This window comes from Tachypleus tridentatus, chromosome 1 (assembly GCF_004210375.1).
Source record: "Tachypleus tridentatus isolate NWPU-2018 chromosome 1, ASM421037v1, whole genome shotgun sequence".
In the NCBI taxonomy this organism is placed as follows: domain Eukaryota; kingdom Metazoa; phylum Arthropoda; class Merostomata; order Xiphosura; family Limulidae; genus Tachypleus; species Tachypleus tridentatus.
This window is the reverse complement of record NC_134825.1, coordinates 102,932,562-102,949,180: the sequence shown is the minus strand read 5'-3', so window position 1 is coordinate 102,949,180 and position 16,619 is coordinate 102,932,562. Positions and strand designations below refer to the sequence as shown.

At 33.4% G+C, this 16,619-nt stretch overlaps 1 protein-coding gene across 1 annotated transcript in view; it reads right to left on the bottom strand.

The window, feature by feature from the left end:
- LOC143232790 (kinesin-like protein KIF26B) overlaps positions 1-16,619 on the bottom strand; it is a 67,781-nt gene that overhangs the window by 86 nt on the left and 51,076 nt on the right. Inside the window, 9 exon segments of the mRNA XM_076468652.1 lie at positions 34-913; positions 3,106-3,267; positions 4,283-4,439; positions 5,153-5,239; positions 9,397-9,549; positions 10,933-11,053; positions 11,055-11,131; positions 12,774-12,867; positions 15,042-15,251. Of these exon segments, the coding sequence (XP_076324767.1) occupies positions 34-913; positions 3,106-3,267; positions 4,283-4,439; positions 5,153-5,239; positions 9,397-9,549; positions 10,933-11,053; positions 11,055-11,131; positions 12,774-12,867; positions 15,042-15,251 (1,941 nt within the window).

Below are 16,619 nucleotides of genomic sequence, written 5' to 3'. Positions count from 1 at the left end.
AAGGCGTGGAAGCTGTATATACGCACGATTCACATTTCTCAGCATTGACTGAAACCCATTGATACTTTTGCTTGCAGCAAACCCCTGACCACAAATGTTTAGACCTTCTGCTTGTGAACCCATTATTGATGATTCTAGGGTTAAATTACCCTTTCCCAGAACTTTGGGTAGACGATAGGTAAGAACTCCACATTTAGTTTTCAAATTTGTTTTTTCGTATTTGGAGGAATTGTTATGTAACATAGCAATAATGATATCTTCTTCATTGACTTGGAGACAAGAGTCTTGCATTTGCACTGGTTCACCTTCCTCTTCTGGTTCAAACAGCTCCATGTCTTGTTCACTATTAGTACTGACTTCAGTGCTATGTCGATTTCTTTTATCGTCTTTCTCGTTACACTCTTCAACATCAGTAAGGTAAAACGATCGATTACAGTCATCAAGATATGCGTAGGCTACATTGTGTCTCTGGTCTTCCATACTTGGTGTACTTTCTTGGTGCCATGTTTCTGGTGTATCCTGTTCATTGAACATCAGAAACATCTCGTTGTGGTAAAGACTATTACCTTGGAGTTTTTTCTGGCATTGAACAGAAATATGTTCGTCTTGATGAAACTGAGGAACCGTTTTCTTCAGTTCACAGATGTTCTGTTTCTTCTCTGGATTCGAATCGTCCATCTTTTTAATTATTTCTAAAGAGCTTCCTTCCATCTGTTGCAAAGTCTCTGTATGTGAAACATTATTTTTCAATGGTGGTAAGTCTATCCACACTTCTTCTTTCAAATCTTTTATATTTTGTTGAACATGTTGAGAGTGCTCTTCCACCCATTTCGAAATAAACTGCTTTTTATGTTCATCCATGTGGCCATGAAACTCGAAGCCAGGTCCATCAACCCATTGTTCTTTCTGAAGACTTTTTTAAGTGACAGATTTTCAAACTTTGATTTACAAAACCTGGGACCATCAATCCAGAGTTCATCACTTTGAACTCTTGATTCTCGAGTACTATGTGTTTTAGCACCGTTATTATGGTTACTCAGGGTAGAAAGTTTTCCTTCATTCTGTTTTATGTATTGAGGTTTGTGTTTGAACGGATATTTCTTAGAAGCTTGAGGGTCTGTTGATTGATAAGGCAGTCCACCCTGTTCTGGTAAAGCTATTGTGTGATCACTAGTGGATGATGAATTAGCTACCTGCAACCTTTCATTCAATCGTTTTTCTGTTTGATGGTGTTGAATTTTTGTTTTTACTGAAAAAACATTAGGCTCAACTGTGTTTATTATCGTTCTATCAGAAACTCGCACGTTTGCGTTTTTTTCACCTGCACTGTAATTTCTCACCGCGTTCCTTGATGACGTATTAGTCACCGAAGCGAAGGCACTTTTCGCATTTTTAGAATTGAATGAATACTGACATTTTGCACTATTCACACTTTCTTGTATCCCTATAGCACTTTGACTATTATGATTTTGTATAGACTTCTTTGTAGTCCGTGGTGACAGGGAAACATTGCGCTTAACGTGACAACTGCTTACAGACACTCCCTGTTCTCCGACAAAAAATCACTGTGTCGCAAGACTGTTCACTGCTGGAGGTATTATCAGGGTCGCTGCTGCCACACTTGTCGTTGTCTTCGCTAATTGCATGAATTTTTAGAAAAGGACGACACACCTTTCGATCATCACTGGAATTTTCGCTGGAGTTCGCCCCTGGAAACTGAAAAAAGGTTAGCTTAATAAGATTATATCATTAACAAGTGCCCCTGGAAATTGAAAAACAAAAAGTCAGCCTGATAAAATATATGATTAATAGTTGTTCCAGGAAGCTAAAATAGTTAACCTGATAAGCTTATATGACTAATAGTCGCCCCTGGAAAGTAAAAAAAAAAAAATTGCTTGATAAGATTATATGACTAATACACGATACAATATTTTAACGGTAAGATTTTACATTTTATATTGCCGAACAAAACTGGAAAAAACTTGATAGATGACTGTAATTGTCGTTTTATGTTCCTATTGCTAGTTCGCTATTCATTGAAACAATTTATTTTCACAATGTAATTCATGATTTTCATTTCGTTTACCTTAGAAAAGTTACAGAAACAAAACATTTGATAACTATTTCTTAGGCCCAGAATAGCCAGGTGGTTGAGGGACTTGACTCATAATCTAAGGGTCGCGAGTTCGAATCCTCGTCAAAACAAACATGCTCGCTCTTTCATCTGTAAGGGCGTTATAATGTGACGGTCAATCCTATTATTCGTTGGTAGAAGAGTAGCCCAAAAGTTGGCGGTGGGTGGTGATGACTAACTGCCTTCCCTCTTGTCTTACACTGCTAAATTATGGACGACTAGCGCAGAAAGTCCTCATGTAGCTTTGCGCGAAATTAAAACCAAACTATTTCTTACACAAGTTGGAACACACTTCGCTTTAGAGTGTTATTCAGAAAATTTTCTAGAGTATATAGAAAAACAACAACTCAGTTTACTTTGATAAGTTATATGACAAAATAGTATATATCGTGATTTCTTTTGTAGAACGTTTTACATTGTATTTTAAAACCTTTTATAATTTTAAACGAAAATCTTTAAGCAATTTAAATATCTTCAGATATTTTACAGAAATATTAAATTAAAAATATCTATTCAATCAATATCACATTTTATTATTCCTAATTAACCGCTCATTCCAGATATCAGAAACACCTGAAAGTTGTATAATGCACACGTACTTGTTACCTTCATCAGATACTATTAAGCAACTAATTAGAATGCTATATTATTATACATATAAAAAAGTCGTATCTTTAAACGGTAAGAAAATGAACAAAAGAAGAAATCATATTATAATTACGAGCATTAAGATAATGCTGTCAGTATTTTATAGACTATATGGATTTTATTCTAAGATTCATATATCTGTATTGAAACAAATGCAACGTTAATTTTTGGATTTATATAAACACATGTAACTTAATTTATGTAAGGCTGTAAACCGTATTTTTATATTGCAAGAGTTAAAAATCAAACACATCTTTTGTTTTCCTTCTATAAAAGTATAGAGTATTCGTCAACGCCTTCTTGCATACAATGCTTTTACTCACTTTAAATTTTTTCTCCGCAGGCGGTGAATCCTCGTTGCTAGTTGAATCGTGGCTAGGGTTTCGGAATAATGTTCAGGGGCAGACGAAACGTGAGCTATCATGGCTGCTCTAGATGTTAATCTTCCAAGAGCTTCCCGAAGAAGCTGAGTAAGCTTGCTGTCTCTATTGAACAAAAACACTATCGTTTTTACACTGTGTTCTCAGTTGTGATGGAAACGAGACCTGTTATTATTAGCGTCTTCTGAACACACGGACATTAGAAACAGAAAGCTAATATTAATCAGTTATTATTATTATGACCTACTTGAACATAAAATTACTAAGTACATAAACTAATTATTAACAGTATTTTCTGAACTTGAGAGCACTCTACGTATACAAACTAGCAAAATTAGTACCTTCTGAACACAAAACACGTTACTTGTACGTGAATAGTTATTTTTAGCATTTTTGAGCACAAAAACATCCCACACACACATACACGCCATGCATTTATTATAAATACCTTCTAATCATAGGAAAGATAATAATGTAATTAAGACTAAAATACTTTAAAATAAAATACGCAATACTGATAACGTCATGGTAAAACAGTTCAACTCAGATATAACACGTTTAGTGCTTGGACTCTACGAAATAAGCTTTAAGTTACAATCATCAGAAAGGTTTGATAAAACTATGTGATCGATGTTTAGTTTTAAACAAGTCATTCAAATATTTCTCTTACTGATGTAAGTTGACAATTACTTATATTTTACTAGGTATGATAACATTTGAAAGGTCACGTGCAAGTTAATGTGAAAACAGTTTGTTTTTTTATACGTGCCTTACTGTCAAACATGAAATTATCGTATCTGAAATGTCATACAATAACGTTGTACACAATTCTGGTGTATAATAAAAAGATAAAAAACAGAAATTCCTTTTGAATTAGTATAATTAAAAACACTTCTATATGTATTAAGAATTTTAAGACTTGCAGAAATGTTCGTATCAAAGTTTATATCTTATTTCAACCTTCCCCCGTTATCAAACACTAGATATTTGTATAATGTTGACGATATATAGTTTCGACTGGAGTAATGTTAAATGATGAAAGAAAGCTCGATTAGCTTTCTGTTTAACATGTTTTAGTGACAAAATTAAAGTTTGAAACCTTCAAAAACATGTTTCTTACTTGTAAGGTACATGCTTCTGTCCATTAAGTAGTGCAATTATAACGTTTCCTAAAGCTGACAGGGAGAGGTTATGTCCTGCAGCTCCATCTCGTGGCTTGACTACTTTTTCACAGGAACCTAGATCAATCAGGTTTAGACGACTCCGACCTCCAGCTACTATAAAAGCGATTGATATATATGAAATGTGATGAATAGTTTTAACAACGAAGTGTATTACAATATATATATTGTATTATATGCAAGTGTAAACATAAAAAAATATATTTTACAAAACAAATTTGCAATAGTTTTAAAAAGTAAAGGCTGTTGGCATTAATCGCTCTTTATTATATATTCTGAACAATGACACTTTATTAACACTAGGTTCTAGCACCTAATTTAAATCAACCGTAAATAACAATCACAGCAACATCGATTTTCTTACGATGACTCACAACAGTCACATAGCTAGACGTAACTGCTGTCTATGAGGGAGTATATTGTCAATTTTGTCATTTTTTGTCTACTTTATTAATGCTTTAATTTTTTATATCGACGGGGTGGAGTTCAGTTGGACAAATGTCCCTTTGTTGATCAGTAAATCATAAACATCAAGCATCTAGCTAGTTACAGAAGTCTTAGGTTCTACTTCTATAAATCCGCTTAGAAAAATAATAAACATAAAAAATCCCTTTACGTATCAAGGTTCTTTTTAATAAAATTTGCATATGTTATACATTAATTCTCATTTTATACTATCAACAAACCACAAACATAGTCACAATGAATTCACACCATTTTCTCATAGCAACACACATATAACTGTTTTATCTCGCTTGGTACGTCACAGACCATAAATCAGAAAGCTAATGTAATCTGTAACTTCTTACCTCCACTCCTGTTTCCTTTTTCAAAACGATATTGATAAACGTGAAGCGTAAATAAAAAATGTGAATTACGATTCTCTTCTTCCATTTCTGAAACAAAAAACACACAAAAGAAATATTTGAAGTCTGGTTATAATAGATAACAAACTTACCTAACTTTGGTGCCTTTTTTCATCTAATATAGAACATGAAGTGAGAGCTAGATAAGTCTGAATGTAACATAAATATGTTATACGAAGGGTAATTTACGGAACAAAAACATTATATGTAATCACAAAAACATATTGTGAAGAAAGGGTTGCTGATAAGAAAAGAAGACTTCCAATCAATTTTTTGCGCGTGAAATGATGAAAGTCATCTGTGTTTCTTTGTTTTTTTCAATTTTACACAAGTAATAAATAAAAGAGTTTTCATAAACTACATAAAATGTATTAAGGCAGCTTTGACAGGATAGAGATTTCAACAAAAGTCTCAGCTTAACAACCCGAACAATGAGCACTATTATTTTCAAAGCTAGAAATCAATTGAGTTAACGAAGCATGCTTGAGGTTTGAAATTAAGTAACTATGGCCACACATACTCACAATTAATTAATTAATTGTTATTTGTCTTGCAAAATTCTGTACCTGTCAATTTCTGATTCTTGATAATTTGTACAACACTTAACACGTTACCGTGAAATTTCTCATTTTGGAAATTCACGAGAAAGCTTTTCAGGCGGAAAATGCTGTTTCCTCTCAGCATAACCCATAACTAACCCTAATACTAAAACTGATTACCAGCACTGAATTAATGTCTTTTAATGATAGATATATTTAAGAGATACAACAATAAAGATTATTTCATCAACAGTTAACAATTAGTTACGGTTTAAACTTCAGACGTTTTAGAAATTGCTAAGCCTGAAACTTGTGAAAAAAACATGTTATTAACTGCAGATGTTTTATTTTATGGATTCCTTTTGATTTGTCCTTTAAGAATTTAAAATCAGAAGTATGTAAAAACAGCATTACTCGTATTTTTTGTCTCCCTCAGTTTAATACCTAAGAAGCCTTTTGCTCAATATAGTGGAAATCGTCTGTTGGTTTGGACGAAGGGAAACTTGCGAAGTAATTTGTGGGCGACAAAACACAGATATGAAGCTATTTTTACACGCCTCTGATTTTGAATCCACTATGAACAAATCAAGGGGAATGTCTGAAAAAGTCTGAAATTAACATTTAGAATGTCTTCTAAATTTTAAAATAGCAGTTTCATTGTCTGTTTTACTTTTTAAACGAACTTAATGTGAACTTAAAGCGCATTTGACAAGTTCGTATTCACATACGAAGAATATTAAATTCTTAAAATATTTTAACAATTTTTCAAAATAATCACGTTAAAAGTTTGGGTTATGTTCATATACTACACCCAGGAATGAAGCGCTTGCACTAAGTAAAAAATAACAACAACATACATCGTAAACTGAAATTAAAAATACGTGGCATTATGCTGAAACAATTTATACATGCTAAATATTTTACGAGTCCTTGAAATAACTAAAGTATGTAAGTTATTCTGTGAACAATTGTGTTTATACATTTCTGTAACTTTCGAGTAGCGAACGCCTACCTGAATTTCAGTTCTAAGGTGAGTAATTTAGAATTTCTTTAACTATAATGTGTTCAACTGATGTTTTATTTTTCATGTTTAGTATACACACCCTACCAGTAAACATAGAGACCCACCCAAGAACGCATATAAACTGCGTGTGTAAATAGTTCCTGATCATATACAGAGGGATATATCTCGATACAGAATAATGAATATAAACAACCGTGTCATGAGCAAAAGAATCCTCGAAATTAACAGTATTTACTTGATGTTACATGGGAGGGTGATGAGAAATCGTTAGTCACAGTGAGTAGTCATGATATAGTGACAGCCACAATTAACAAAACTAGCTCTTCGTTTTGTGAAGAAAAATGTAAAGAATGAATGCAGCTGATGGTGTTAAAAGGATAGTAGTTTATACTAAGTTCATAACACATTCAATCCTTGAACACAGCTGATGATGTTAAACTGATAGTACTTTCTATCACGTTCATATGACACTCAATCTTTGAACGCAGCTGATGGTGTTAAATGGGTAATGGTTTCTATCACGTTCATATGACACTCAATCTTTGAACGCAGCTGATGGTGTTAAATGGATAGTAGTTCCTATCGTTCATATCGCACTCAGTCCTTGAACGCATCTGGTGGTGTTAAATGGGTAATGGTTTCTATCACGTTTATATCACACTCAATCCTTGAACGCAGCTGATGGTGTTAAATGGATAGCAGTTTTTACTACGTTCATATCACACTCAATACTTGAACGCAGCTGATGGTGTTAAATGGATAGCAGTTTATACTACGTTCATATCACACTCAATCCTTGAACGCAGCTGATGGTGTTAAATTGATAGTAGTTTCTATCACGTTCATATCACACTCAATCCTTGAACGCAGCTGATGGTGTTAAATGAATAGTAGTTCCTATCGTTCATATCGCACTCAGTCCTTGAACGCATCTGGTGGTGTTAAATGGGTAGTAGTTTCTATCACGTTTATATGACACTCAATCTTTGAACGCAGCTGATGGTGTTAAATAGATAGTAGTTCCTATCGTTCATATCACACTCAATCCTTGAACGCACCTGATGGTGTTAATTGGATTGTGTTTCTATCGTTCATATCGCACTCAGTCCTTGAGCAAGACTTACCTGTTTACATCAATGACCCAGTGATGATTACATGAGACAGAACTGGGCTCCAGCCCGTTCAACCTGAATCATATACGATAATTTACAGGTCACTTTATTACCACTTTATTGCTAGGAGTGTGTATAATTGCACACCCTATGACCAGGTTTCAAATTTTTGTGAACAAGATGTGTAATCATGCTTTTGCCTTATATATTGAACAGAACACATTTGCTGAATAGTAACGATGGTGTTGTATCCATTTTTTGATGTTTATTTTATAAAATATCGTTTTTTCTTAACTGGTTGCTTATGTGATCAAGTTTTGTTCGTAATGGTGTTAAAATATAACAACAGTAATAACAAAAAAAACACACTCTATAACCACTTTAACTACTGAACTTTGTTTATATGTATATATGGATAAATTTTACTGACAAGAGTATAAGGATGAGTAACGGTCCTAAGAATTAAAAAAAATAAGCTTTGCTCGCAGAAGTAAAAGTTTGATGATTTATTTTAGGGTTATAATAATGAACTTTACTCCTAGAGCTATAAATGTGAACTTTGTTTCTAGGGTTATAATAATTAACATTCACATCAAGTGAATTACTCCTGCAGTGTTATAAGCTCGAACTTTGCCTCTAGGATTATTAATGAAACATTGCCTTTAGCATTAATAAAGATAAAATTTATAATAACGTCTATAAATGTGAACTGTGTTTATAGAGTTATTCTATGTTAGTTCACATTATGTGTATTTGTTTGCCTGCTCGCATACTCCTCCGCAGTTTTAGTGTTAGCAGAACCAAATTTATCAGGCGAACTCGAGGGTGTGTGGTGAAGTTGTCCTTATTTATATGATGTAGATCCCCTACCAAGGATGGACAAAATTATGTAAAAGACCAACCAGCCATGATGAGAGCTAGAAGTACGTTTGAAGTTTACTGAATTGGAATATATCATTAGATTTGTGTTCCTTCTTATCTTTGAGTTCCAGGGTTTTCATTTTTTTAATGTTTTTAACTCTCTCCCTCCGTCAAAAATTAGCCAGATCAAATGCGATGCTTGTGCTCTGGTACCAAGGAGAAGTGTTCTCGCAGGAATGTTTTCAGACACACCCTCTGCTTCTCAGTTAGTTGTATATGTGATAAGGCATAATGAAGGAGCTTGACCAGTATGTTGTGACTTCTGTGAAATATGATGATACCGTTGAACCCTTTAATAGTATTAGGAGCAGTCATTGTGTTTAACGTTGTAAGTTTGAGTCTAGCCCCACAGGTTATCAGTGTGAAGTGTTTTTTTTACGAATTGTTTTGGTATAAAGCAAAACATTTTGCGATTTTTGTTGCACATAAATGATAGTATTTACTCTTAGATGTGTAAAGGTTTTTATTTTGTTATGGCTATAAAAGTAACTAGAATTAAGATAACAAGTTTTAGTTGTATAATACGATTATACTTAGGGAAGGCAATGTTAAGAAATTTAATAAGACAGAAAATAACTGTAAGACATTTACCCAACTTGGATCGGGCGGCGAGCGCCGCATCAAGAAGAAAAGCAGCTTTTTCCGCTGTAGGGGCACGGATCTCGCTCTGGTTTGACAAATATGTTCCGTAGATGGGGTCATCCTGCAGTAGCAGGCCAGGAGAAGAACCGGCTACTTCAGTGCCTAAGTAACAGGAACGACTTGTATACAGAAACTACCAACAAATTGTTTTCTCTAGAGTATTTGGTCAATTAACCCTGAAGTATGTTACTTTTCTCTTTCTTGAAATGTTATACACTTCTGTAATATATATGTTCTAACCAGGAAAATTATTATAAGTACCTGACACAATCAAAGATGAGAGAGGTAAACGAAAGAGTAATGAATGAGCAATGACTGTAGAACATTTACCGAGTATTTGTTTTAAAAATAAACAACAGAAACTATGCTATAAGGGTAAAATTACTAAGTTGAAACGTCGGTACAGAAAGGTTGGGGTGTTTAAGTTAGATATAGATATAGAATGTGTAGCGTATTTAACTTAAGTAGCGGTATATAAGCATTACAGTATATAACTGTGGTTTTCGTATAAAAACGCTGGGGTAATCTAACTTTGGTTACATTCGGCGTTGCTCAAGAATTGTGCAACAAATTGAGTTAGCGTTCACTGTTTTCCGACTAATAATTCTTCGAGATCATATCTTTGAGTTATATGTATATCCTTTCAATAAATAAAATGTATGCTTCCTTTTATTGTGCACAAAATATTTTATTGTACATGTTGCTAGAGGAGTTTTGAAAAATTATTATTATTATTTTTTTTTCAAATACACAGCTGGATGATATAGAACATTTCCTCTAGTTTCACAACTGATGGAGAGAAATTCAAACATTATTTTATGATCATCGTCAGTTCGTACACGGAGTGCATTTCAAACAAGTTAGGTCAGTGATGTCTGGATGTCCATCAAATAGGGTCATTAGTTTTCTTTAAGGTTTGATAATTTTTCGCAAAGGGTTATCTGCGCAATGCCATCCCTTAATTTTGAACTGATAGTGTAAAGAGAAAACACCTAGCCAACGTCACTCACTACTAATTCTTAGGGTACTCTTGTGTAACCAAACAGATTTAACTGTCACTTTTACAACACATCCACTGTTTCAAAAGTGTGGAGTGCTTTTTTTGTGACAGCATGCCCCAGTCCCTGGATTCACAACTCAGGTATATCAGCCATCAGACTGCGCTCGGCTACGAATATCAGAATTACTGAGCGATACAACTAACAAGAATTTCGTTCGTTGGTAGTTAAGGCCAAAGCTGCACAAAGGGCTGTCAATGGTATGTTTGCAGACTTACAATGCTAGAAACCTGGCTTGAAACTATAAGTAAAAAATATCCCGAACATTTTAGAAGGTATATGTTACTAATAGTTTCAACTGATTAAAACTTTTACTTCTAAAAACAATTTGTCACAAGGTAAAATGAAGCACAAAATGTTGATTATCAAAGTAAGAAAGATGTCTTCCAGAGGTGTAATAACCAAGTTTATTTTTAACCATACTTACCGATGGCAAAAACACTGAGAAGGTCTTTGATTGTTTCGTTCCTTCCTGTTACCCCAACAGCGGAAGCTCTGACGGAAAACCTTGCCCCTGTCTTTTCTCTTTGTTCTGAGATTAGTTTAAAAAAGCCAAGCAATGGCACAAGGGGTAGCTCCTAGCTCTTCAATCGACGAACTTTCTCCAATCATGGTATAGGTTTTACCTATTTGGAGTAATTTGTAATGTTGCAGTGAAGTATTGATAATGTTAAAACAGATGTGTATTTCTGGGTAAGTTTATATTTGTAATATCTGTTCTATAACAAATTAATGGCACGATATCTTGCAACATTGCAATAATATGCATTTTGTCTGTGGAAATGACATACAACTGCTGGATTACTACATTTTTAAACTATTGTATGTTACATCCTAATAACATCAGGTAACAAAAAGTCACAAGGGTTGGAATTATATGATGTTAGTAACCAGGATGAACTACATCCATAGAAGTCAGGGAACCTGTTTAGGAAAGACGTGCTACAACACAAAATTTCGTGAAAGAAATTCACCATATTTTTTACTAACGAACCTTTCAGGTGTGCAAAGCAACATTTTCAGGTTTCTTATCGTTCACGAACCTTACGTCAAGGTTAATGTAAATACAAAATGTAGAATGCGTAAAAAACATGATGTTAGTTAAAAAGTCCGTTTTATAAATACACTTTCATTTCAAAATGTAAAATTATATCATAGTACATGTAATATTAACTCTTAGCATATGATTCGTTTCGGGTCACTCAATCTGAGTTCCGATACTGAGTGAAACGATTCATCTGCTATCGCGTTTAATACAGTTGAAATGCTATGCTACACTTCTTGTTTAAAACACGTATTGTACTAGTGACGAAGGAACTGATTCAAATTATCAGTCTTTCTGTTTTGTAATACCACACATCTTATTAAGATATCATAGTTTCGCAGTGTATGCATTATATATTAAACTATAATGTCGTCATTTTAACTTGAGTACATTCTTATTAGGAGTGTGGCAGTACAGCGATACAGTACAAGTATCGTATTGTGAAAAGCCGTGATACGTTTGTATTAATACATCGTCCGATACGATTTATTTATGTTCACGACATGTGACAAGCTTTTAGTGAATATTATAACATTTTATACACATAGAATAAGAATTTATATTAAAATACTTTTGTTAAAAATTAATGTTTTAGTAGTCACCACCCTGATTTAAAGGGATTTTCATGTTAAGGTTAAAATATTTTTCTCCAACGAAAAATTAACAAATTTCTTTCATGTAATCTCTAAAACCACTGAATTATCAACCTTTGTTATATATATTCATAACTTATCTGTTATATTCCCTACCTTAATTTTATATGAAGTCGGTCAGTTTGACCAACCTCGTAACCACATAAAAGTTACTTAAAACATCACAATTATCCTTTTATACTTTTTAGAGTTATTTCAAATTGTGGAAGAAAACAACATTCAATTACACTAAATAACTTAAAACTCTTAACAATATATATCTGTTTCTAATTCAATTTTATTTTGGATACTGTCTTGTAAAACTTTTGTATCTAGATACATATCGTATCAACCCTAATTTCTATGCATATTTTAAGTCTGTAATTAAACTTTGTGAGCATACATAACTGTTTTATATACGAATTCATAAAATGAATTTAAATGTCAAAAATAATGATTTCATTTTTTGAACATGAGATAAAAAGTTACATCTACTTACATAAAACTCACATTTAGTGAATAAAATATATGACTCTCTCTCTTTATTTTTTTACTTAAAGAAAAAAGTCTAATTGATGATGACATCTGTACCTAGCTTTGGATTTCCATACACGAAGAGGCAGCCGTCCATTCCGTTCACTACGGATTGAATAACATCAGCCAGAGCCGTTGATATAATCTCAGCCTTGACAAAAAATACATAAATAAAGTTGACGACTTATAAGGTTGGTTATGAATTTAAGATGAGTTAGTTAATTCAGGCGTTTACCAATCCTAACTTTTTTCTTTCAAATTTTTTTATGATAAAAAATGAGCTGCAGTAAATTTTGAAATGCACATTATTTAACAGACCGGACATTGCTTGGAGAAAAATATCCATTTCTTCATATTTCCAAAAACGCACAAGGAAAATATTTTCACATTTATTTTACAATTTTATTTCGAGTTGGAAATTACAATTATTCTATATAACCTTCCCAGGAAACCAAACACTTTGTAAACACTAGTGTTGGTGTTTAGCACACAAAACTGACTTTCAGAATTTTATATGAATGATGAGCTAAAACCTGATTAACTTTATATTACTGTTCACAAATACCAACAATACATTAAGATAAGACTGTTCATAATGACTGTCGCTGTATAAAAATTATTGATAAATGATCACATTATATTAAAATAAAATTATTGTCCATAACCACTAATATTATATCAGGACATAATTATTGATTACAGGAACTGGTTCCATAATACACTTATTCACAAATGATGAAGTGACTACACTTAATTGAATAACGGAATTTACAGCCATTTGTATATCGTTCCAAAGCTGAAAGTGCAAACCGTGTTTAATAGCGTTGCGTCTCTAATCCGAGAAGTCTAACCATTAGATCATGCTCGAGATTTTTCATAATAATTGACTAAAATGATTGTTCTAAAGGCTAACGTTATATTGGAATTTATATAAACTTTAAACCAGTAGCTACAGCATAACCATGGTAAGCAGATTGGACGTACCAAATTTCTTGAAGGCCGTTTTAATAGCACGCATCATATCTTCATTCATAACAGCTTTGATAGTTTTAACAAATACTTCTTATATCTACATCGTTCTAAAAGTCATTTTATAATTAAAAGGCCAATTAATGAAATACTGCACAACTGAAATACATTTTAAAGGAAAGTACTGGATAGTACAGCTTAGAAACAACAACAAACAAACGCTCGATAAAACAACTCTTCTACAAGTATTTTTGAAGATACGCTTAAAATCTTATACCTCAACCAAAATAGAATAAAGATAGCATAAAGTTTACAGTTAGCTTTGAATGGATAGGATATTAAACTTAGTTAGAAGTGTGAATTCCTCATTAAGACAGTGCACATAGAGAAATCTCAACTTTCTCACGTGACATCAACATTAAAGGGTAATTGCTTGCATTTTGTATTGTATAATCTAATATTCTATTTTATAATTAAATAAATCTCTTGAAAACACAGCAAGTTATGGTAAATGTAAAAGGTACATGTCTTTATAGTTTCTCTTTATACACTGGGGCGCTTTTCATTGGAACTTTCTAACAAGCACAGCTTGCTTACAGTTGCTATTTACATTAGTATTTCTTGCCAGTTGTGTGTTTTTTTCGTACAGCAAAACTACATCGAGCTATCTGTTGAGTCTCTTGAGGGGAATCGAACTCCTAATTATAGCGTTGTAAATCCTTAAATTTAACGCTTTACCAGCGGGAAACTCTTGCCAGTTGGGCATAATATAATGTATTTGTATTTTATTTAAAGTCAAAACTACTAAGACTATTTGGCACCATCCATCTTTCTGAACTGCTGACAAGACAGAAGGTCCCTACTATCCATCATATACCTCGAAGGTTGACTATCACTCTTATAATACACCCACTGTTTAAATTGCGTGAACTACTTTTTTTAGTATCGCACGGTTTCTAATCCAGCTTGTCAGTTCCGACCTTCAAAGAAGTGAATCTGCGTGCCAATATAAAATGCAAAAATAAATGTTAAAAAACATGAATTTTAATTAACTGTGCGTGAATATGGAAAGCTAATGTTTGACTTATTGCATAAACCAATTATTTAACGTTTTAAAGCTACGTGATTTACATGAAAAGCTGAGGTTTACTTACGGCTGCTTAAATCATTCGACTTTTACGCAGTGGTTTACTGAGAAACTTGAGGGCTAATAACGCTAAATTCGTAATTCGATTTTTGAAATGAGTACAACACAGATGGTGCATTATGCTGTTTTCTGCTTAACAACAACTGAAATGATTCGATACTTCTGACTTACAAACCTATACTATAAACACTTTAATTGTATTTCATTACCTGCGGGGTGTCCTGAGGAAAAACAGCATCAAAGGCGAACATCTTCGGTGCTGCCACTCCGACTCGTCGGTCTACAGGGCTTGTAGTCCCACACGTTGTGGGGTCGTACAATGACACTTGTTTTTGCTTGACGTCAAGGAAGAGAAACGAAGACAGCCCACTGCTTTCTGCGGATAAGGGACCAGGACTCACTCGAAGCATAACTTTCACCTAAAAAGATGAGTTTATTTGTAGAGAAACTGTACTTTTTAAGTAACACATTTTATAATATTCATTTCATGTACACATTATATTATTCTAATCATTCCATTATCAATAAAAGTGGTTCATGTATTTTTTAATACTTCAACTTTATACCACTCTTTACGGAAACAAGAAACTAAGCCTACAAGAGAAGTTATAAGAACTTCTGAGTAAGAAGAGAATGAAAAGTATATTAATACATCAACGACATTAAATCTGCCACATCTAATGCCGATCTAATACCACGACTCATCACGCCGGTTGAAATACGACAGATATAAAATGATGACAGATGTCCAGATAAATTAGCCTGCTTTTCATCTCTATGAGAGAGACAGAATTGGATGAAACGTTTCAGTGTAACTTGTAATAACTTGATCAACTTTAATGTTTTATCTATTTTATCTATGTCATTACGCCTCAGTATTAAGGTTAATATTTTATAACACTGTAATGTTTAGTAGTATTTTAGTTACTTGTACATGAATTAAACTACAAGTTTTTCAGAATAGCGGGCAAGCCAGCAACATAATAACCTTCACCTCGGAGTAAGTCAAGCGACCACATATACAGTGAAATAACCAGGTATGTAGGACATCAATGTGTCCAAATCTTTATAACAGCCATGCACAAATCATGTAATGCACTTTATGATACTGTATAAAAACAAAGTATCCATTCTCCATGTCAATGTTTAATTAAACTTGTAATATTTGTCTTTACTTTTTTGTTTGTTTTGTTTTTTGAATTTCACGTAAACCTATACGAGGGCTATCTGCGTTAGCCGTCCCTAACTTAGCAGTGTAAGATTAGAGGGAAGGAAGTTGGTCATCGCTACCCACCGCCAACTCTTGGGTTATTATTTTGTCAACGAATAGTGGGATTGACTGTCACATTATAACGACCCCAAGGCTTAAGGCGAGCATGTTTGGTGCGACGGAGATTCGAACCCGCGATCCTCAGATTACGAATCAAGCGTCTTAACCACCTGGCCATGCTGGGCCCTATTTTTTGTATGGTTATACATGCTCACATTCGTTTTCCAATCTCAGAAAGACCATATTGTTAGGTAACCATGTAATAATTCAGTTGAACAGATGGTAGAAAAACCTACAAGGTATAATTACAGCGGGATTTGGGTTCCTTGCAAACTAAAAAAATTAGAGAGAAAATGTTTTTAATGATTTTAATACATATATATATAAAATTTTAGTTTATAATACTCTGAAGTTAAGGGTTTATTTAACCTTTTGATCAACCACTGTAAAATGAACAAAAGTGGACAGATCCTACAAGTTTTGTATGTTTATGCATGGGATCTCTGAAATAATTTCA